The 23792-nt window shown below is 33.8% G+C and overlaps 2 protein-coding genes across 6 annotated transcripts in view; one reads left to right on the top strand and one right to left on the bottom strand.

Moving 5' to 3' along the window:
• The first annotated feature begins 220 nt into the window (after positions 1 to 220).
• LOC128192317 (uncharacterized) lies at positions 221 to 9910 on the top strand. Of its 4 annotated transcripts, none has more exons than XM_052864915.1 (14): positions 221 to 484; positions 1460 to 1603; positions 4903 to 5039; positions 5362 to 6116; positions 6220 to 6411; positions 6509 to 6619; positions 6769 to 6894; positions 6981 to 7150; positions 7266 to 7308; positions 7408 to 7568; positions 7655 to 7849; positions 8114 to 9059; positions 9174 to 9208; positions 9580 to 9910. In XM_052864915.1, exons 3-14 carry the CDS (start codon positions 4955 to 4957, stop codon positions 9665 to 9667), a joined length of 2907 nt encoding a protein of 968 aa, XP_052720875.1. In that variant the 5' UTR covers positions 221 to 484; positions 1460 to 1603; positions 4903 to 4954; the 3' UTR covers positions 9668 to 9910. The 4 variants fall into 4 exon arrangements, with proteins under 4 accessions (XP_052720875.1, XP_052720876.1, XP_052720874.1 ...); XM_052864914.1 differs by lacking the exons at positions 221 to 484; positions 1460 to 1603 and adding an exon at positions 2541 to 3044 and having other exon boundaries at positions 8114 to 8712; positions 8752 to 9059; XM_052864916.1 differs by lacking the exon at positions 221 to 484 and having other exon boundaries at positions 1346 to 1603.
• Positions 9911 to 10060: 150 nt separating this feature from the next.
• Positions 10061 to 23792, bottom strand: part of LOC128192314 (uncharacterized) — a 29686-nt gene continuing 15954 nt past the window's right edge. Inside the window, exons 24-39 of one of the 2 annotated variants that reach the window (XM_052864908.1) lie at positions 22417 to 22517; positions 22206 to 22290; positions 21958 to 22101; positions 21687 to 21869; positions 21479 to 21586; positions 19933 to 20244; positions 19741 to 19847; positions 19533 to 19614; positions 19264 to 19416; positions 18894 to 19088; positions 17668 to 17781; positions 17370 to 17423; positions 16767 to 16823; positions 16503 to 16556; positions 15519 to 15609; positions 10061 to 10939 (exon numbers count right to left, since the gene is read on the bottom strand). In XM_052864908.1, the coding sequence (XP_052720868.1) occupies positions 10417 to 10939; positions 15519 to 15609; positions 16503 to 16556; positions 16767 to 16823; positions 17370 to 17423; positions 17668 to 17781; positions 18894 to 19088; positions 19264 to 19416; positions 19533 to 19614; positions 19741 to 19847; positions 19933 to 20244; positions 21479 to 21586; positions 21687 to 21869; positions 21958 to 22101; positions 22206 to 22290; positions 22417 to 22517 (2363 nt within the window). In that variant the 3' untranslated portion in view covers positions 10061 to 10416. Of the gene's footprint in view, positions 10940 to 15518; positions 15610 to 16493; positions 16557 to 16766; positions 16824 to 17369; positions 17424 to 17667; positions 17782 to 18893; positions 19089 to 19263; positions 19417 to 19532; positions 19615 to 19740; positions 19848 to 19932; positions 20245 to 21478; positions 21587 to 21686; positions 21870 to 21957; positions 22102 to 22205; positions 22291 to 22416; positions 22518 to 23792 lie in introns of both variants that reach the window. The other variant, XM_052864907.1, reaches the window with a different exon arrangement.

The following is a 23792-nucleotide window of genomic DNA, read 5'->3' on the forward strand; positions in this document are numbered from 1 at the left end:
GGCGCAAAACTTTTATTACTGTTTCGTTATTTGCACACTGCCACAGTTGAATGACATGAATTGCAAGTTATCGCGGCGCCATCTCCACAATATAGGGTGTAATTAGAACAATTTTGTCACAAGGCCCAGTTGAATTTCAATATCAAATTGCCCCAAAAGAATTGAAAGAAAAAAACCCAAATTGCAACTTCGATGTTTGATCCGCATGGGAAAGCGAACTGCAGTGAATTAGTGGCCTGTGACGAACAAGTTATTTGACAAGATGGGGGAAATGATGCTTATTGAAGCGTCCAATTACTTACTGTGGGCTATTTTTGTGTAGATGGTTAAACTGCCGTGTCGGGCCGTTTATTGCTGAAACACGGAATGTAAAGTTAAAATGCAGATAGTATCAGCAGCGCTTTCTCCCCGTGTACACGAGCGACCCACTGCAGCGTGCGCGCAGAGATTGGACTACTGTTAGTGTGTGCCTCTATATATAAAGGTAGGACTATATCTATGATGTGTATAGTATACTGTACGTTTTACTAATTGGTCAGAGACAGGCAGGCTGGCTGGCTTGTTTTCGGCCATTTTATGACTTCAGTGCGTATATTAACTGATGGAAAGTCAAGTGCGTTTTACACATGAATTGTAACTTGTGTACTGTTTTTTGACAGTTGTCTTTTTTCTGGTAGAAATTAATGTTGCTGTATATCACTTAAAATTCCCTTAAAATGTGTACCGAATCGCAATTCAGTCCTCTCTTCAAGACTTCAGAGTAGATTTGTTCTTTATAGGGTTGGGATATAGCCCGGATTGTTGATATATTGAAAAGTTACACTAGCGTAGTATAAGACCTTTGAAGGACTAATACGTTTGATCACACTTTGAAGAAGGTTTGATCAAAAGGTGATAGGTAACAACCCGCGGACTTAGAACTTTCTCAATACATTCACACATTCAGATCATAGCAAGAATTGTTCCCATTTAAATCTCTGTTTACTTTTTTCATTACTTACGGTCCCAGGAGAATTAAAATCCAATTTATAATGACAAATCGGACTGTAGGGATTTTAATTGGATTAGGGACTGTTATTATATCAGGGTTACTTACTAAGTAAACATCCAGCACTTGTGAAGCTTACACAGATAAATCTGAGAGAACGGACCACAAAGCCCCCTAAATTCCCGTGTCTTAGACTTATTGACCGCCCAACAAAAAGCCAGATTCCAGTAGAATAATTTTTTCCTTTATTTTCCTTGATTAAATTAAAATCTTTTGATATCAATGTATAAAGAATGTAATGCTAGCCCGGATAACAATGGCGCTCTGCCACGACCCTGCCGCTCTATCGATTCAGTCTGATTTGGAGTTAAAGCTTCCCTGCCATCGTTATTGTTGAGTGTCGGTAATAATAATGACAATATTCCCCGCTCACAATGACAGAAGTTAAAGTATTCAACTATATTCTTACAGAGAGAATACTGTTTCCCTGTGTGCAGTTGTGAATATGTTTCAACTCGCCGGCAGCCGATGAGGGGGGAGACTAAGGATAAATACTGTGTACACAAACCAGGGATGTGGCGCTAATACCTGAGAATCGATACCCAGTTTGTACAGGTATTTACTTCATAATCAGGCACTGTTCCTCAAATTTTCAGGTAGCACCTATCTATAATCAATATTTACGAGACGTGTGTGATTTAATAGTTTCAAAATGCAAACAGAGCTGTATATGTTCGATATTTAACCATTAGAGAATTTGACTCCAAAACGATTGCTGTTTTTTTCAGTGATGCGTCTACCGTTAAGGCCATGTATAATTCATCTTTTATTTATCGGTTGCAGCCGCATTGGAATTCGATCGGTGTTCGATTATCGCACACTTGTCAAAATATCAAATTTCAACACTGTAGGTAGGGAATACACTACATAGCAGTTTATCATTTGACTCATTGAAAACATTCGAAAGCAAAACAACTTATACACGAAAGAAGACTAAAATTATCACTTTTATCGATCCCACCTGATGCATTTACATGTACCCTTATACACATACAAGGTATATACATGTATGCCAATAACCTACAGGTAGGCCCAATTTGCTCAAAAGGAATATCACAACCAACAATCACGATGCAATTTCCTGCAATTGGTTTGCGGCTTCTGAATTGGTTTTCTTTTATAACTCTTTCATTTTTGAAAATCTAATTTAAATCTGCTAACTAAAATGGCAGGCAGTTTCACCATCAGTTATTTCAAATGCTCGATCTCCATCAGCTTATCATGCGTAGGGATAATGATTTTAATGATTGCGCCCTGACCCACAGAATGAAAGAGAAAACAATGAAGTACTAAATCATGAAAAAGACACATTATCCACACGTCAAAATGATGGGATTTACCTTTTACATATACAAAAGAGAAGGCTGGTCTAAGATAATATAGCATACAATGTGGCCTATTTTTGTGGTCATAAATTATACGCTTGGTACTAGGACGGAATGACGGCCTAATATGCATATTTATGTCCCAAGCCTTGATGTGCAACACTATAACTACCGCGCATAATTAAAGATCACTCACAGGCTGAAAAAAAGGAATTAATAAACATCCTTGAGCAATCAGAATTTAAATGACTGTCCGCGATTTTAACTGATATACAGTCTCGGAGTTGGATCAGGGAGTTTTCTGTCATGCACTTCTTGCCGTGGCTTTTAATCCCCTGTTCGGTGCTTTGCCCCCTCTGTTAGGGTGGTCCCGATGGTCAGTGTTCCACGGGTCTTGTTTGTTCAGGGCTGTTATCAGCCGCTTACGAGCGACAGAAGTGGATATAATTTGTACCGAATGATATACGTTTTCTGATTTTGGAGTATGGGATATCTTGGTGGCAAAGAGCCCCTGTTGTTTCTGTGGTAGATTGTTGTTTTTTTTGGACTGGAGGAATGTGTGCCCCTTCTCTCTCCCGTGTTCTTCAGTTTCTCTGTTCTTCGGATAACAGAAATACTCCTATTCCTCTGTATCAGGACCGGAAGCGATGGGATTCGGAAGACACTCTTTAGTAAGTTGGTGACATCATGACTAAATATTATTTGGAAATATATGACACAAAAAATTAGGTTTTTTAATGTACTTTTAGTTATAGGCTTAAAACAGCTTTAATCTGATTTCAAAACTTAGCACGCCGTCGTTGCTTATATCAATAATATCAGATGATCTATGAATAGGGAAAGTACAGTTAAAACTGCAATATTACATACGAAATAGCTAAAACTGCAATGGAAAAAAACCCAAGACTATGTTTGTACCTTTAATGAATCTGTGTCATTATTTACGGCCATCTGATGTTTGAGTTAGTGTTCATATGTTTGCAAAGGCACTGCTAGAGTAGCAAGTTGGAAATGTCTTTGAAACCAATATTTATTTTGTCTACAAAAGAGCCTATTGAGTCTATAATGTATTCAATGATTCTATGTACACACTCCCTTTTGGTGAAGTATATATTCGCCGAAGGCTTGAATGATTGAGGGCTCGAGTTATTGTCTTGTGGTTTGTTCTAGCTCCCAAGCCGGCCCAAACAGAGCTTCCTGTTCATCTAAAACTCGCCATTAACTATTAAAGCTCATAACACCGCATGAAAAGAGAAATTTTCCGTGAAACTGATCGCACTTCATTTTTCAATTGCCAAGATTGATTCGTCTTCGGTTTTTCTAAATGTCAGTATTGCCGGGCGAGTGGTTTGTGATGGTGAGAATTCTCAGTTTTTATCTTGTTTATTCAGGCTTTAGCCAGGACGGAAGATGGCCACCGGTTTTATCTGACATATCAAATCCCCTCAGTTTTTGAAGAAGTCCTTAATTTAAATCTCAGTACAAAATGAAGATTCTTCTTCATTAAAAGTTTGATGAATCACTAAGCTGGTGAATAGAGACCCGGATCAATCACATTCCTTCTGCTTAAGGAACACTTAATTTAAGCGTGTTGGAGGCAAACAATTAAACCCCCCGTTTTTATCAAGATGTGAGAAGTGTAATTCAACCTCTCTTTTGAAAAAAAGTATATAAACCGTAAAATGCGGACTGAGAAGAAAAGAATGAGTAATTACAAAACTGCATTTCATTTGAACTCGGGTAATTTATCAAGTTTTCTCTCTCAGTAATACATTATATTTATCAAGGATTTCCCTATCGCCTGAATCGTTTTTCCTTTTAGTTATTATACATCGCGTGCAAGTGCCATTAATGCAATTGTAGAGTACACAAGGCCACTAAAGGGGTACGATAAATGCTCAGTGTGTAAATAAGCACAATTTGTAAAGCGACCGAAATAACTTAAAAGAAAGAAAAACGCACTATGAATGTGAGCCTATCAAGATGTATATTGATTTGGAATTAAATAGAAGATAAATATGCACAAGTCAAGAAAAAAATATTGGCGTGACAAAAGCATTTCAATTTTTCAGTAGGCAATTTATTGAATCGCATGTCAATGCAACGGTTAAGATGCCTTTTCAACACCACTTTACTTCTTACGTGTATATGTCTATCTCTCGTAACACCTCGAGAGTTTTACAAGCCTATCCCAGTCAGGTTTAAAATTGCCAGATAAACAAAGACACGAAGGCGTGAAAGGGAATATTCACTGTTTTAAAGCCTTAAAAACACAAATTTACAAAAGATCATAACATTAGACTGACTCTCTCTCTCTCTCTCTCTCTCTCTCTCTCTCTCTCATACGCAATCCCGTAATTTGTAAAACACTAGTATATTTTAAAATAATATTGTTATCATATCATCATGACATATGCCATAAATTTAACGCATATGTTTAAAAATTATTGGGTACTTTGTTGACCATCCAACCTTCTGAACTATCGCATATCTATGAATTGATTTGAGATATGTTCTCTTCCACTTCAGCCTATTACACACGTCCCTGTCCAGTCGGAGCTCCTTGGCAGATACCAGCAGTATGGACACGATGTTTGCTCCATCTCTGAATGAGCTTACCCTGAATCAGTACTACACGCCCGAGGATAATCCGGAGGCCATGTTTGGTAAGTGATCTATTGTCAATCAAATCTTCAGACATATTCACTGCTCAGACCAAAGATATTTTAGGCTCCTGCGTAATCATTTAAATGAGCTATTTTTGTTAATGCATTATGAGTGGTATAAATGGATTTGCATGTAATTCTTTATTGCTTAATGTGGTTGTTTTGAAATTCATCTTTACTTTTTGATAAAATGATGTACAGAATAGAATAACATAGAGTACTGAACTAAATATATACCTCCCCCTTTATTGGTTGTATCTGAACCACAAAATGTAGTGTTCTTTTTCTTGCTTCCATTAACGACTGCCGCGTCTTATTTCAGACATGTTGACGATCCAGACCATCAGAGACCGTTACCAAGACGACGAGGAAGATGAAACGTCAGACATTACTACGATGACAGAACAAGACTTCGAAAACTTCGTCCGGGAATTCCCCATTGATGACAGCATTTCGGAGTGCTTTGCTTCTGCGGATCTACCCGAGGATGTGCCAAACGAAGTCACAGAATCCGTAGTAGATTTGTCTGAAACTAATTCTCAGGGTCGTCAAAGTAAACTCAAGAAAAAGCACAGAACAAACCACGAAGAAACTATACTCAGTGATGAAGACTCAAAGTCAAGTGACTCCAAGCGGTCAAAACTTATTTCCAATTTATTTGGAAAGAAAAATAAAAACAAAGAAGGATATAAGGCGCTTAAGCAGAGCGATACACACGAGCAAAGAAAAGATATCACTGACTCCATCATTAATGCTTGTGAAAACATAACAAAATCCTATGAAAACAACAATTCTCAAAATTCTGGTGCATCCACAATGAAAGCAAGTAAACATAAAGCAAAGAAATCGCGGGAAAGTGATGACAATGGTGTTAAAAAACAAACTACTGATGAGTTGCAAAGCAATCTTAACTCACGGAAACTCCCCCCTGTTCCAAAAGTTGACATCGATTACCTTTCCGATGATTTGAGAAAAGGGAAACAAAAAGCACACGAAAAACCGGAAATGACGACGACCGGCAGTTTACTCCGCTGCGTTGATGTGAAGGAAATGTTATGCTTGAATGACCAGCAACTGGTAAGTGTAAAATTTATTGATTTATACGCTGTGATACATTTATATCCATATTTGCATATTATCAAATAAATTTACATGCACGATCTAATGATTCTCTTCTCAGATCGAAAAAATGAAAGCTCTCTCTATTGAGGGGCCACAAACTTCTCTAAGAAAGACAGTTTCTGCTCGTGATGCGACGGGAATGACCCTTTTGCAACGCTGTGTTCTTTCTGACCGAACCAACGTTGTAGATTTCATCCTCGAAACGGACCCCACTCTCTTAGACGCCAAAATAATGGTGTTCGCAGTGCAGGTAGTAAATGAAGTATATGATGCAATGTTTGAAAAATAAGTATTATTTCATAACAATTAAGTGAAGAAGTACTGAATGAAAATGTCCTTTTCCACAGCATGGCAAGACTGATTGTGTTCGAGATCTGCTGGAAAGACGAAGTATGGATGGGACTCTGAACCCGGAATTGATTGGAGAACTTCTTGCTCTTTGTTCTAAGAATGGACAGGTGTGTGTTAAATAAGGAAACCAATTTTCCAAGAAGCGTCGTAAAACCTTTCACAGCACTGTTGAATTGACATATTATTGATATTTATCAAAATGTACAACCTTCTCTTGAGAGCAATCATTATAAGTTTTAAACATTTTGTATTGCAGCCTGACGTTCTGGAGACTATTATACCCTACCTCGAGACCGACCCGCCATCTTGTCTGCCATATGACGAGTCGGGCAACACGGCAGCACATCTTGCAGCGCAGGAAGGACATCTTCATTGTTTGCAGGCAAGGCATCAAAATAAACCCATTTCCCTCATGGAATCTTTTTAACTAGTATAATGCTAGGTTTAACGATGTTAATTTTTTTGCAGATTCTTCTAGACAACGGATTTGATGTCTGGACAGCAAACAAACAGAACAAGAGCGCGCTTAGTTTAGCTCTGGAAAACGGGCACATGTCGGTATACAAACAACTCCTGCTGTATCAGACATGTCAGTGTCTTCTGACAGAGGCAACGAGACACAAAATGGCAAATCTAAGGCAAGAAACGTCCATTGAAGTCTGAAACAAATGATTTTCTTTATAAGCTGACAGTATTATTATGTTTTCGATATGCAATATAGAAATTCAAATTAAATTCTAATTTTTTTTGCAGATATACGTCCGAAAGAACAACTAATCACATAACATTAGAACAGGTAAACTAGTATTTGATATTTATTATTAAGCTTTAGTTGTTGGTGCTTTTAGAAATGATGCATTAAAAAGGATACAATGTTTTTCGACTCTCTTTTCAGCTGGAACAGCAGTTGGCAAAATATCAATTCCAGTTTAATGACGTCATGCGTAATATGATTGATGCACAAGAGACCATTTTACAGACAGTCGATAATCTTTACAAAGACACAAAACGGTTAATTCAAAAAGTTGAAGACCCAAATAGCACGGATAAACTAAAGTAAGTTTAAACTACACATTCTCCTTTGTTTCAGTCTAATAATCTCAATACAACAAAAATTATGATTTTTATTTCCTCCTTTTCAGATTGAAATTGGAAAAATTGAAAGCAGAAGCTGATCAGCTACAAGATCTGTTTGACTTTTCACCGCTGGCAAATACTAACGATCTGTTGACTAGGGTTTTATTGGAGTTTAGGAAAGTTGTTTTATCATCAGAGGAGGATGAACAAGTCAGGGAGGCTGCCATTAATATGCCTCCCGACACAAAGGAACTACTCAGGTATCACCACACTTTATAGCGGAGTAAAAAAATGTTTAACGCGTATTTGTCTCAAGTGAAAATGTGCATGAAGTATTCATATTTTTAATAAAAGAGAACAAAAAGTTAATTAAAATATTCATATCACATTCATTTTTGATACTCGCTATCCACATGTAAAGTATTAATATGAAATATAAAACAATTTTCCGATCATGTCTCGCATGTCCAGATTTTTCAAAGTACAATATACATGTATATAAAAGGTTTTTTTTAACTTTCAAGTTCGATGTTACGGAATTCTGCAATGGTCTGCGGTCAAAACAGTGAAGTGAACATTGAGCAAATTCTAACTTGTCAAGTGCAGAACTTATTACAAATGTTGTCAGACTGTAAGCGCCCAGTATCAAAGAGCACCAGCACTGTGTCGTCACGATCTGGAAACAACAGATACCAGTTCACACAACCCGTCTACCACAACCCAAAACTAGAACAGCTTCTGATGGGAAGTTCCGAAAACGGTGACAATATGGAGAAAACAAACGAAACCTCTTTACAATTCATGGATTCAAGTTCTAACATAATTTTTGCGCAAGATTCTTCGTTGCTACACGGTCCTCATTTTTCAGGAGCAAGTGTTAATGAAGAGTCTGACTTGCCGATCCTTGAAAGTCCCAGTGTGACGGATTCTGTGTGTTCGACTGTAGTGACGTCAGGCATTATTGGAACGGATAAAACTGATTGGACGTCACGACTTGGTACGATAACATGTGACACAAGTGATACGGAATCTGATTGGTGGAATGCATCACATGACAAGTCAAGGAGTGGATACACCGAGTCGCACGAGGAAGAGGAAGAGGACGACGAAGATGATGACGTGGGTTTTGTGACTAGCATTCGTTTAAATTTAGAAAACGAAGATTTACCAGACGATTTACTGCGTGAACACAGACTTGCAAAACATCTGCAGTCAATCGAAAAATTAAAACACAATAAAGGAGAATTCGTTGAGAGAGTGATATCCGCCAGCGGGCGTAGGGTCGGTAGATGGTTGGATTCTTCATGTATGAACGAAGTAAAGGCATCTAATGTGGATAAAGGACAACATTCAGGGAAAAATAAAAGACACGGTATTCAACTGTTTAGCCCTGATCCACAGAAGGATATGGTTTCTAGTCAGTCCAATCTGGACAACAGGAGGCGGAGATGGGATGAAATGTCAGTCACGGTCAGTGCCGATAGCTCAATGTATTACATATACTGATAAAGTAATGTCATTGTGAAGTTTGATAAAAATGTACAAAAGGACTGCTTTTGAATATTTGTTTCTTTCTTTTATTAGGATGATGAAGGAAACAAAGGAAATTCACGACCTTGGTAGGTTGAGTTCTTTTAAATATAAAAGTAAAAAAACATGATTATAACTTTTATTCAGAGTTTAAAATTCAAACAAATTGCATATATCTCACACACTCGTAAATATTTTTTAATACTGTATAAATCAAAAACACAGTACAACTTTTATGAAATTCTTTTGCTCAATTAATGAAAAGCACAAGCATAAGTAACATTTATCACATTTCCTGGTTTACAAACATAAAATTGCACAAGCTCCACCAAAGTATGGAGACTATAACAGAAAACAAACGAATAAATGCTAGAGTGTTTATAGTGTACTAGAATATCATACACTTGATTTTTTCTGGAGATGAAGTAAAGCTTTTTAGAGATTGCTTGTTCTTTTATAGGTATGAAATGTCTGATGATGAGGAGAGTGTAGTTCATGCATGGAAGTCAGATGACGAGGATAACCAATCACAGGTGTACAGAATCTAATCGCGTGTATTTCAAGGAGTCGACCAGAGCCATTTATATTGACAACAATTTGAATTTGAAAGAAAATTACACAGACGAGATAATCCATTCAGAGATTCAAAGCAATTGGCAATTCAGGGAAAAAGGCATTTGTATACTCTCTTCGTGTTGATTTTGTAATCATCAACTGCATAATGTGCCATGTCATTAACATTTTTAAATTGTTAGGTAGAAACTTATTTCAATAAATATTTTGTATAATTATTGCGTTGTAGTATGTAAAATCTGATTTTGGGATACTTTTAAGCGGGCTTGATGGTCGTGGCCATTTTTAAGACTTTAATGATAGGTGTGGGCTATATGAAAATTTAGAAAAATATCCAAATATGAATATTTAATAATAATGGATTTTTTCTTAACCAAATAATAGTTTATAGCTAAACAGGTCATATCATAAAATTCTAGGTAGATCTAATGGTTAATTTGTTGACCATCCAGCCTGCTTAATAACGTGATTGAATTTAAGAATAAATAATTTCTTAAATAACCAGTAAGTATTTTACAGGATAAATACACAACCAATCGGTTTGACCTATCTTGGCATTATCACAGTTTGCATTACAATAAGTTAATTCCAAAATAATGCATTAAATAAACAAGTATGTATCGTTATATAGAAACAAACCTCAAAGAAAAAATAAAAAGTTGTTGTAAAATAAAAAAAAAACAACAACCCGAATACGGATAAAACTGATGTCATGAGAAAAATCCTACAATTCACTTAATCCGCCTCGTTCCTCCACTTTTCTTCTATCAAATGTATTTTTATTATACCTCATTGTAAATTTAAACTCCGGATGGTTGTCAGAATTCTCTCTGTCGCCACCATCTTCATCTGTATCAGTAGTTCGTCTATCTTTCTTTACCACACTGTATACATCCCGTTCTGAGTTGTAATCACCGTCATTAAACATGATTTTATCTAGATCATCTTCGTCCCTGTCGCCATGATCATCTCCCTCTTGCCAACCGTAAGTGAATGTATTTGGACTGATTTCGACATTGTTTCTTCGAGTGTCTATTGCACGTTGATTTTCCGGATTGTATTCTGCATATCTTGAGTTGTAAAATCCGCTATTAAACCCATTCATTTGGAGGACATCCCCCTCAGATTGATCCTCTGCTCTTAGCACTCCGTCATTCATTCTTTTTAGAATGGTTCCGTTAATGTTACTCTGAACATCATCTGCCACTGCAACGTTGACTTGTAGAAGACTTCCATTTATTCCGTTACTGGAAAAGATATAAAAGCTTTATTGTACGATATTTGGCGGAAATTGATTTTTCAACAAGTAAGCGTGGATTTGAATTAGCGTTTTTCTGAAAGTACCTTTACCTATTCATGCATGAAAGCTATTTAGCGATGTGCTTGATTTAGCAGAAGCCGCTTTCCATCAAAAACGCTCAATAGAATACTAGTATACAGCTAAATGGGATACGTTTACAGTAATTTGCTTCAATTATTAATGAATATATTGATGGTCTGATTATATTGATGGTATTGTAAAGTGCACGTATAAAAATTGAACTTTAAAAAAACCTCAATCTTAAAATCTTTACTTATAAATTAAGACTTTTTGCTAATAAACTAAAAAAATGTCTGCGGCAGCGTAACAGCCTACACCTTTAGTTTTTCAACACATGCTATATGATGTCCGTAAGCTTAGTTGAATTTCATTATTGTAAAATTAATTAAAAACATACTTTCATTTTCGATAAACCAGCTAGAACTAGAAAAAAAATGAGAGTAAGGTGATGGACAAGCTCTGGGGGATCCAAGTCAGTGGGAGTTAGCATTAAAATATATCCTTGCAACGAAATAATATTGAATGATTATGTAAACAGTGAATATATTTATAAGGAATTTACTTGGATATTTGTTATTTCAATGTTAAAGAATAGGTTAAGAAAACAATTGAGAAAAAATTCGGACACCGTACATACAACAAGAGGCCAACTGGCCTTAACGGTCACCTGTGTAGTATATAACCCATACACAAACTTGTCGAGGAGTCTCATATATGCATTTAATTAATTAGGTTTCATTCTGTAGTAGAAAATTTATGATTTGTAATGACGACCACCTCTCTGCCTGAAATCTGTGAAACCTATAATTTTGGCGAAAAACTTAAAGATCTTGTCTACAAAATCATGAATTCAGTTTTCCTTTCAGGTGTGTGGGAGTAAAGAAGATAATTTTTTAACATTATATCATTAACACCTATACATCCATTTTCGCCCTGAGATTCAAAACCCATACTCCAGGGGACATGAAAATTAAAAATTCAGTAGAGGACTTCCTAGTAAACATAATTATAAGTCATTTTTTATACAGATGTGTGAGAATAGAGAAGACATTTTTTAAACATTATATGGTATTCAAAATATATATGGGAGTAGAGAAGAAGATTTTGTAAGATTTAATACATTTTTACTATATGGCCATATTGGCCCCACCCTAGAGCCTGAACCCCTAAGAAAGGGGTAATGAATTTCACAATTTTGATAGAGGGCCTCATGGACATCATAATCAGGCATTTAGTTTTTAACAAATATATATGGGAGTAGAGAAGAAGATTTTTTAAGATTTAATACATTTTTACTATATGGCCATATTGGACCACCCTAGAGCCTGAACCCTTGATCCAGGGGTAATGAATTTCACAATTTTGGTAAAGGGCCTCATGGACATCATAACCAGGCATTTAGTTTTTGGGAGTTGATTTTTAATCAACTCTCCTATGCAGTCACTCGGACAAACCGAAAGTGAAACAGTGTTTGGACCTTAGCACAAATCATTGCTCCTGACAAGACTTAGTTCTTGAAAATAATTGATGAATTCGATTTAATGTATGCTAAAGAATTGTTTTTCAATGAAACTTATTTACAAATACATTAAAAATAGTCAGATTTTAAATGGTACGAACAATTTAAATATTTTTTGTAGTCGTATGTATTCCTACGCCAGAGTTCAATATAGTCTCGTTCAACTCGACGCTCGGCTGTCTCCGTAAACCCTTGTCGGAGATTTATGGTGTCAGCCGAGCGTTTGGTTGAACGAAACTAGAGTTCAATATTGCTTGGATCCAGGCTTGGGGTAATGCTAAATGTAATGGTAATGCATTGCAATGCATTACACGTTTTCAAAGTAATGCTAGTAATGTGTAATGCCTCAAAATTAGCATTACAAGTAATGCTAATGTAATGCATTACTTTCCAAAATCTAGTGTAATGCTGGCATTACATGGCATTACTTTGCATTACTATGCATATTTATGCATGTTCACTTTAAAAATGTGATGAATAAATGAATAGTTGAAATTGAATTTGATTAAATTTATTTTCAAAGAAAGAAATAATTCTAACTGAGAAAAAAATGTTTTAATTGTACATGTTTTATTAAAAAAGGTTTTTTAAAATTCATTTTTTAATTGTTTATATTACTAAAGATAACAGCACAATTTCATAACATTTTTAAGAGTGTTGTTATTAAGAGTTTTTAATCATTTAAACAATTTACTCCAATTAGTTTGCACTTCAATAAGAAATGTGTCAACAACACACTATGCCCCCAGGATAATATAAGTATCAAAACAATCTATTGTTATAAGAAGTGCTAAACACCCCAATCCCCTTCCCTTTGCTATGTCACTATAGAATATGAGACAGACATGCACATTTAAAAGCAAAATGAATGCACTGTCCATCCATGATGAAAATCAATATCACTTCCAATATTATAACCTATTTAAAAATAATCTTACTTATTTTCTCTCTCTTTCTCTCTGTCTCTCTCTCTGTCTATCTTGTATATTAATTATACTGTACATTAGTTTGGACTGATAGAAAATACAAGATTTATGAATTTAATCTATTATTGCACTTAATATATAAGATAAAGATCGTCAAACAGTATTTTCCAGTCCAAGCTTTGACTGCTCCTGCAAAACATTTATTTAGTATAGCCCGGAAGATGGATGCATTTAAAATATGAACCCTTTGTAACTTCGATCATAAAGTTCAACAGCAATCTTTTGTCTTAAAGTGTCCTCCGTAAAAAGAAATACGATTATATATATTAAGAAATATAACTGGGAAAAATCATCTGTTTATAAATTAATAAAATTAAGTACCCAAAATTATAAAGATTTGTGTAATCTGGGGATATATCTATATTTAGCTTTTAAAAACCGCAACATTATTTCATAAAATGTTTTTTGTTACGCATGTTATCCTGTGTCTCTATTTCATATCTGATATTGTATCATGCCAAATGTCTATAAATATCATTTTACTTACGTAATATTTTGTTCATATTGCCACAATATGATTATATATTGAGCAAATAAAGAATGACTTTTGTTTATTCATTGAATTTGAACCTGATACTGAGCATGAAGCTGTAGATATGTTAAAGAGTGTTGTATATTTGAAACATTTGCAAAAACTCTTTATTAGCTTTACTTTAAAAAAAAAGTAATGGTAATGGTAATGCATTACTTTACTCATGTAATGGTAGTGTAATGCATTACTTCAAGAAAATCAAGTAATGGTAATGGTAATTTAATGCCCAAATTCATGAAGTAATGGTAATGTAATGCATTACTTTACAATGTAATTCGCCCCAAGCCTGCTTGGATCCATACAATTTTCGAGAAATATTTCTACCATTGATACATAGTTTGATTGAATTAATTTTATCTTTAAATATTATTTATACTATTATATTATGATTCATATGGAGGTTTCTCGACATTCTAGTCGAAAAAGTCAAAATTCATATTATAAAAATATGCGTAATTCAAATTAGAAACTACGTATACATCTACTTGTCATGCAAAATACCATATCATTGATTTTAAAAGAAATAATCATCGACAAAATCAACTCCCGTCAGTTCTTCAGTACTTTGATTAAGATTTTCTACGATTTAATACATTTTTACTACATGGCCATATAGATCCCACCCTAGAGCCAGAACCCCTGACCGAGGGGCCATGCATTTCACAATTTTGATAGTGGGCTTCATGGGCATCATAACTAGTTTTTTGCTCACATGTGTGGGAGTAGAGAACAATAGTTTTGAAAATTTGGCTTTTTTTTTGCATATATGGCCCTACATGTGGTGCCCCGGGGGTGGTAGACCCATGAATTTCACAATTTCGATTCCTCTTACCATAGAGATGCCTCACACCAAAAATGGTAACAATCAGCCTTGTAGTTTTAAGAAGTTAAAAATGTAAATTGTTTACGCATGACGCACGACGCACGTCGCACGACGACGGACAAACACGGATAGCAATAGGTCACCTGAGTTTACTCAGGTGACCTAAAAATGAAAAAAAATATATGGTTCAACACTTTAGCATTGTGTCATTAAAGTGTAATTTGTTAATTCCCGCGCTTGCGCGGGATACCATCTACATTGTAGTTGGTTAAATTTTTTTTTTCAAATTATACACTACATTTATTTGACACATTCTTGAATATGTATCAGTTGTTTGAGATGGCTGCTTCACACATGATCCTGAAAATCTTGAAAAGGTACAACTATGTGCCGCTAGAATTGTTAATAATGAAAAAACCCACCCAAATCACCCCCCCCCCCTTCCCACGGAATAGGAATTCGACGATTGGTGTATTCAGGTTTTTTTTAATTGCGCATGTATATGTTCTTTTTATGCAAAATAAGACATTTTTTAATCAAATAGCATGACGTTTAGAGAATAAAAATATGCTTAATAAGTTGTTTTTTTCCTAACATTATAAAATATATTTTAACATTGATAATAATATATATCAAAACACTCACTGTCGTTTATGGCACAGTATGATAGATATAACTACCACTAATACTAAAACAACAGCACCACAGGCCGATCCTATATACAACAGGAGATTCTCTGTAAAATAACAAAAGATTCATATGAGCTAGAATCCTTTTTGAAAAACACATATATATATGTAAAAGTAAATAGATTTAAAACAACCGATTGTAGAAATAAAAAAAATGAATATATAAGTTTTTAAACTTAGTTCGCTACATGTGCAAGTAAAATACTAAATTCTTAAATCCTCGACTGCATGCGAAATGCATCCTTTTATATGATTAATGTGTACTACATTTTGAAGAAAATGGAGGCATGCCATATACGTAATATGTGTTACTGTGTTTAAAGGGGCATGATCACGATTTTGGTCAAAATCTATTTTTCTGTTTTTATTATTTACAATGCTTTAGGAATGCATTTCTAATGATCAAAAAAAATTTGAGAGTCAATCGTTGAGTTATAAGCAGGATACAGGGCTCACAATTCGTTGTCATGTAAACAAGGCTCTTGCCCTGTTTTTGTTTACAAAGATTCAATATACCAGTAAATAATCTTTTTCAAGCTGATTGTGTATCTTCTAATTCATTTTAATCATAAATAACAGTTCCAATGTTTAACACATTCATTTTAGGTCTAAAACTGGAATTTTCACTCCAACATTCAAAATGTAAACAAAAGCTTTGTTAACATAGCAAAGAATGGTAAGCTTTGTAAATCGCTTATAACTAAACAAATGACACTCAAATTTTAGCTGCCTATTAAAAATGCTATACTGAAGCATTTTAAACATTAAAATCGAAAAAAATAATTTTTGACAAAAATCGTGACCATATGTCCCTTTAAAACACTAAAGTAAGATTACTTTTACTATGAAAATAAACATTACGATTCTGAAAAAAATTAAACTCTGTTTTAGAAAGTTGATTGAAACTTTATTCATTAGAGAAGTCACTAACCCGTCTGACCTTTATTTGAGATTGTTGGAGCTGTGGTGACATTTCTTCTGTCTGTACTTGTATCTTTAATACAGATACCGATATACAAGTTATTATTATATATCAAAGAAGAAACATTCTATTTTCAACAATGTAATAATGATAAGTTTAAATCTCAATTAACAGTAAAATATTTTTTTGTTCAAAAGAAATATTTTTATTTTTTATTATTTTGAACATTAACTTATGAAATCAAACGTTGTACTCTTTTCACTTCTATAATATTCTACTCACCCACTTGAGATATTGTTGCATTATTTGGAATTTGTGTGACCTTTTCATTATTTTTATCTGTAATATAGATGCAGATGTTTATATCTATACAAGTATATGATTATATGTGCAAATCATATGATTACTAGAGTTTTAGACATAAAAGTTACCAATTACCGGTTGAGAATTAATATAACAAATAGGATACAGTATATTTTATCAGACACTTTTGTCTATATAGGAAGCTCAAAATCAATTGTTTTCCTCTGCAAGCCGATTGAATAATATGTGTTCTGCATAAGGAAATGAATCTCAAAATTATCATTATTAGTCAATATTTCTAAAACTATGTTTAAACTTACGACTTAAAGACACTCAATTTACGATAGCTAGAACTAGCCATGTCTGTCACTTTGTAAAACTTAATTTGTTGTCGAGGAAATTTATTTAAGAATGGCTGGTTACAAAACCGAAACGTAACATTATCCGAAGTTTTTACCTTATGTTATTATAATGAATGATTTACATGGAAATCTAGTTCAATGTAGATGTTCATAATAAAATGCAAAATCCTTTTTTCTTTACCTGAATGTTGTTTGAAACAAGATAAAATACGTCACTGACCTGAGAATGTTGAAGAAAATATTGGTATTTGGGTGACATGTTCACTATCTTTATCTGTAATAAATATACAAATGTATGTATATATATATATATATATATATATATATATATATATATATAAATACCGGTATCTTATGGTAATTAAGTTTCCGACATGCAATGTACTGTGTAACGAATAAAAAAAATACCAAATATGATACACTTTATTTCACAAGAAAATAATACATGTAATTAGAATGTGTAATTTACAGTATGATAGTTTTCTTTTCAGAAGAAACCATTTTTTTTAAACACTTACTTATGAAGCATAACGCTGAGCTCCTTTCACTACATGATCGGGTCTTTAGAGTACCATTGCAATCTAAAACTCTACATAATGGTCTTTTAAATTTCTCCAGATACTCCTGAAAATCTGAAGGAAAATCAAATCATCAAGCATTAAAATACAATAATAGCGAGCGCAGCTCGCCGGCGCGCAGCGCCGGCGAGCGAAGCGAGCTCTAAGAACCAGTGTGCGCGGGAAAAAGAACGAGCTAAACCTACAGTTCATCAAACAAAATTTTTTGTCTACGTCCCATAATGCTCTCTAATGTTTTCACCCGTGGTGCTATGCCAAAAATGGCTGACTTTTAACTCGTAATTTACGGTGTCTCAAGGTTTGAAGACACGTTTTGAGTACCGCATATGCTTTGGCGAGACTCAAGAGATTTGTTAGTTGCTTCCATACCTTCGTATTGAGTCGAGATACGTAAACAAAGACGAACAAAGTTATGGGTGACGTCAAAGTGCACTCGCGCTATATTTCCCGCGATAAATTTAGAGGTGGATCAAACATCTGTTATGCGTGTACTAGCTATTTCAGTATAGACTGCGATACCTGTCTCATTGACATACGATTTGTTTTTTGTTTTTTTTTTAATATAGAGATTATTTAAGTATATACTAGCAAAACCATACATTACTGTCATATCAATTCATTTTTAAGCTAATTGTGCATGCATGTATTGTAGGCAGGTAAGTATGTGAGTATATCAGAAGGGAGGAAATAAACAATAGGATATTTTGAAGTAAATAAAAAGGAATAAAGAGAAAAAATAAACAGTTAAAAAATTTATGTAGATATTGCATATAGTCAAACCATTAAATTTAAAAGTGGGAAATTACACACCCACAAACATGCAGGAACCGGACTCTCTCTCTCTCTCTCTCTCTCTCTCTCTCTCTCTCTCTCTCTCTCTCTCTCTCTCTCTCTCGGGAGAGGGGTAGGGGGTTGCGCTGTATTTATCATGACCATTAAAATTAGTACATTTGCCCCGGCATACTTATTGTAGAGAAATAATCTCTCAAAAATTTTTTGACGTTCGTTGATACCTACATGTAAATAACACTAGGTTGACGGTATGTGTAATTCTTGCTGCGCTCGCCAGAACGGTAGCACCGTAAAACATATTATTTGAGTATGTATTAAAACCGGAAGCATGAATTTGCGTAACTCCAAATTTAAAAAGACATTTGGTTATGTACCGTTCAGTTTTTGCCAGATAAATTCTCTCCATATTGGAGTCCATATCGTCTCGGTTTTCCTTGATTTCAGCACTTTTGAAAGAAGTGCTGGGTTGTAGTCTCTTGGGTTAAAAATGGTCGCAGAAAGGTTTGAACACGCCTCTAGGGCTTCATGGTAAGTTGCATTTGTCAGATATGTGTATCCAATAGCATTATCTGTACAAAATCACAAAATATGCTTACTGTGTTTTACTTAAAATTATCACTCATTTGATCAAAATACATGCTGTGTGTGTTGTTTTGAGGTCATTATATATATATGAGTTTTGTTATTTATTGTTTTTCTTATAAATATACATGTTACATCGACGTATAATCAAAATTTGCATACCCCGGACGTTTTGACAGATCACATGATGTGTTTCGTTACAGGTTCTTCCTATGAATGTGTAACTCATTGGGAACATTTCAAAATTAATACTGGCTACAACACATTGCTTATCTGCATATTCCAAATCCTCTGCATCTATTTCAATATCTTTAACTATAAGAAAATAAACAAGAAATGGTAATATCTTGTACGGCGTATTTAATTTAGTCTTTTATACCTCTAAGTAATGGCATAAAATGCTATGCACCTAAAACTGACTTGATTCTTACTTGTGCTATATACCGCAACTGTTCTATTTTCTGAGTAGTCGGATACATTTTTCTGATCTTGTAGACAGTGACATTCATTTTTCTGCAATAATATTAATGATCCTTCCTTCAGAAAATCGCATTCAATAACTAAATATTTATATCATAGCTTAGTATTGTAGTGCCTGTTGCTAAATATTATTGCGTAAGCATAAGCATATGTTCTCACCAGTGATATAAAGTTAGGAGAGTCCGCGCATCGATTGGAACATTCATAAGCTACATCAGGATTTCTCATCAGATTGAGGAAATACTTTAGAACCCTACTACCATATCCTGTAAAAATTTTGTAAATAATTAAAGCTCATGTCAAAACACATAATAAGTATAGTCTTCAACTGGCTTATAGAAATATATTTACCTGTCTGCATAATCCAATTACTGACAACTAATTCATAATTGGTCCATGTTTCTTCCAAGCCTTTGTTTATCAGCATTTGTGATACATTTGTAGCTTCCATATCAGACAAGTCAAAACTCCAAAGACTGCCATGGCTCTGTTGGCACTGAACAGCAGCATCACTATAGTTTTGATCATGTATCACCTTGATTATATAATCTACATGTATAACATGACTTTCAGTGGAGGCTGTTGTTAAAGCGAGGCTGGTGGTGGTGGTTGGTGCAGTGGTAGTGGTAGTAGTAGTAGTGGAAGTGGTTGTAGTGACCTTTTCTACAATAAAGAAGGCATAGACAATGAATCTACTTCATTTGATCAATTAAGTCATGTACACTCAACGTTGGACACCTATATCAAATACAAGTATTTGTTTTGTTAATCTGTTTTAGTTTTGATTTGTTTTAAAAGTAAGAAATAAATAAGTAAAACTTTATATTTTTAAAAATCGATAGGTTATCTTGTAAACATATCAACGAAATTTGCTTCTTAGGAAACTATAAGGAAATCTAAAAGAGTTTCAATGAATAAAAATCAAGGATCCTCTTGCTGAAATCCTAGATATTTATTTGGATATAATTTTTATAAGCAAGTTTTTAAGAGTATATTTCTACCGAGTATGAATTGATTTTCTCTATTTCTTCCGGAAATTAATAGCTAATTTATAGTCTTAAATAAACAGCCTCAAATTTACACGTTTATTAATTGGTCGAAACAGGACTGAAATCTTCATGCCCCGTTTATCGATTTGTCAAAACCTTAAGCGACCTGCATGAAGTAATGATGATGATGCCATAACTTAAATTTTCATAGGAGACTAATTGGTTGTTTCCTTTCGCTAACGTACAGAACGGTAACAGTAATCTAGTGAATTTTACTTAATTTTTACAATCAGTTTATTGATTTGTTAAAAGAAAAAAGTAAATATAAAGAAAAAAATGCTTTCTTTGATGATTCATGCAGGTTATAAAAGTAGCAATCATTGTACCCGTTAACGCGGGTTAAGTTTTTTTTTTTTGCAATGTCACCATCAGCATATTCCACATAAATAACCAGAAATAGCATTTAATTGTTTAATTATTTACATTCGGTATATTTTTCCTTATGTAAGCATTAAAAATCTGCTACGTTCAATTTTTATTACCACACAAGGCACAAGTTACATCATCACGCATTTTGAATAAATTTAATCTACGATCGATTAAATGAAACTTTCATTACAATTTTGATATGTACTTTTTAAATCAAAATGAACGTTAAATCTTATCTTTTCGATTTCAAATCTTTTTCCCTACAAAGTTTTAGGTACTATATTTCTGGCCGCGGAGGCTCACTAAATGATATGTTTAATGGCTGTTCCAGCAATTATTGTCGGTCCTATATGACTACAGGCCGTGCAGACAAATTATCCGTGCTAATGTGCCGTAATTAAGTTATCTGCACGGCCTGGTGTGTTAAACGACGATATTAAACATATTAGCATTCAATGAAATAAGTAACTGTACTATACCTTTTATACAAACGGAATCTGTTTTTTCTGTACAATCTGTCGTAATAATTGTACGGTTCAAAAACATCTTTCTGCAGTATCCACCATCATATGCCTGATCTTGACAATCTTTAAAGAATTTGATTATAAATAATTTTAAATTATCACTTTTCTTTGTGGAAATTAAATATTTGAAGTAAATTACAACACTATTCTATTCGAACAGAACCTTTCCTTCTAAGTTGATTTTTTCTGGTTATTGCCGTCCAGTACGTTCCATATCCTATCCTACTATTGTATAGATGTAGATTGAAAAAGTATGAAGCTAAAATGGCTCCTTTATCTTTACAAAACGTTTTCGAGTCTGTGAAATTTAACGGCGTTTGACTGGTAAAGTAGAAAGAATCATTTGCTACAAAAAGAAAAAATGAATGAGTTGTGAAAAATATGAAAGTAAGTTCTGTTAAGATGAATATAAATTATCAATAAATTTATATAACCTCTTAGGCATAATGCTTTTATAGATTCCTCACAATCTTTCACAGAGAGCAGATAGGAAATAGGAAAGACATCTCTATTTATTACAACTTGCACACAATCTACACCAACGGAAGGAACAGTCGCTTCTAGTATATCTCCTTCTCCTTTAGATAAAATACAAGGTTGCTATAATTTGTATATAAAGAAACATTTTTTTATACAAAAGTAAAAAAAGAGAAAACTTCCAAAATGTAATTCAAATACTTACTTGATGAATACAGATCAATAGTATGATTATCTGAACTGTCAGCTCCATTATAAAACAAACTTGATATGTTGACACAGCTGTTATTCTGTAAAAATTGTACAAATTATGTGTTTGAAATTCAATAAAGAAATTTTAAGAATTTTTTAGAAGAATTTATTATCAACTTTTTCATAAAACTTTTCAAAATGTAATTTCATAAAAAAGTATTTACCATCATTCCGAAGTACCAACACTTTCGACACAATATCGCACAGTCATAGATATCCGTAACTTTTGACAAAGAAACATTCTGGAATTTAATTGTATACGTCCCTGAAATTAGAATAGTTTGCCAAAAGAGTAAATTAACCAATAAAAAACCCCAACCCATTTCATACTAGTATTTGTTCAAAACATTGTTTAAATGGTCATTCAACTATAACATTAAGTTGCGACATCGATTATTAATTTTCAACATTGTTTCAAGGTGGATTTTACACTGTTGAAACAAAGTTGAAAAACACAATAACACAACAGTGATTAAGTCCAAAGAAATGAATACTGTGGAGTTTGCGCTGATTTTCTTTTGAATAGAAGCGTCCGGACGTTAAGTTTTGATGAAGATGAAAAATCATAGACACGAATTCAACTTTAAAATGAAATTTTTTGGAGCCGTTTTACCAAACGATTGTACACTGTTCTTAAAATTACTTAAAATCAGCAATCTCACTTTTTCATTTTAAAAATTCAGATCTCGCCCGAGAATCAGTATTAGTTTTCTCGCTCTAAAGTGACAAGTTCTGGCAAAACATTTAAGACTGTTCTTTTGCATTTGACTTTCCTCTACACTGACGAATACATGTATTTATATGTACATCTTAAATCTAAAAGCGGATGGTAAGTGTCAGAGAAATTCTGAGTGAATTTTTAATCATCCCGATTTCAAATATTCGGACATAATGTTGCATTCTTTGTACTGTACATCTAAATGACTTTTTTAGGGTGCATCATTTTTACATTTGGAGTAAATAATATGAGGATTATACAAATGCAGGTAATAAACACTTTAACTTTGTTATTCGTTTGAAAAATGTCGTTGCGTGATTTGCTTGCTTGGTAACAACTAAAGTTAAATTTTAATCAATTACAAAAATATAACATACATGTATATTCAACGTCAGAAATCAACAAAAAATCAATGACCAATGTAAGGCACGGACATCGAATAAACGTCAAAATCGACGTATTTAAAGCAATAGGAGCTGTATTTTTGAAACTTTTATTTTGCTGCAAAAACTTGTTAGTAGTCTGCACGTAACTTAAACTTTTATGATAAATAAGTTTTGGAAAAATCTTAAATTTTTGTAAGAAGAAATATTTCTCTTCTAGGGAATATATAGCTGTTCAATTTTTGTACAGGACGACAATAATTCAATCTTGCTTCAATTAAGGCTTCTTAACGGCTTTTCTCACAAAAATAAGGTGAACAGAAATTAAAAAACCATGATATTTTTTGTAATTTTAGTAGAAAATAACATTTAAGTAAAACAAAAATTCAGCGTGAAAATTGAAGCTCATATTGCTTTAAACATTTTTTCTCTGACACTT

This window comes from Crassostrea angulata, chromosome 7 (assembly GCF_025612915.1).
Source record: "Crassostrea angulata isolate pt1a10 chromosome 7, ASM2561291v2, whole genome shotgun sequence".
NCBI lineage: Eukaryota > Metazoa > Mollusca > Bivalvia > Ostreida > Ostreidae > Magallana > Magallana angulata.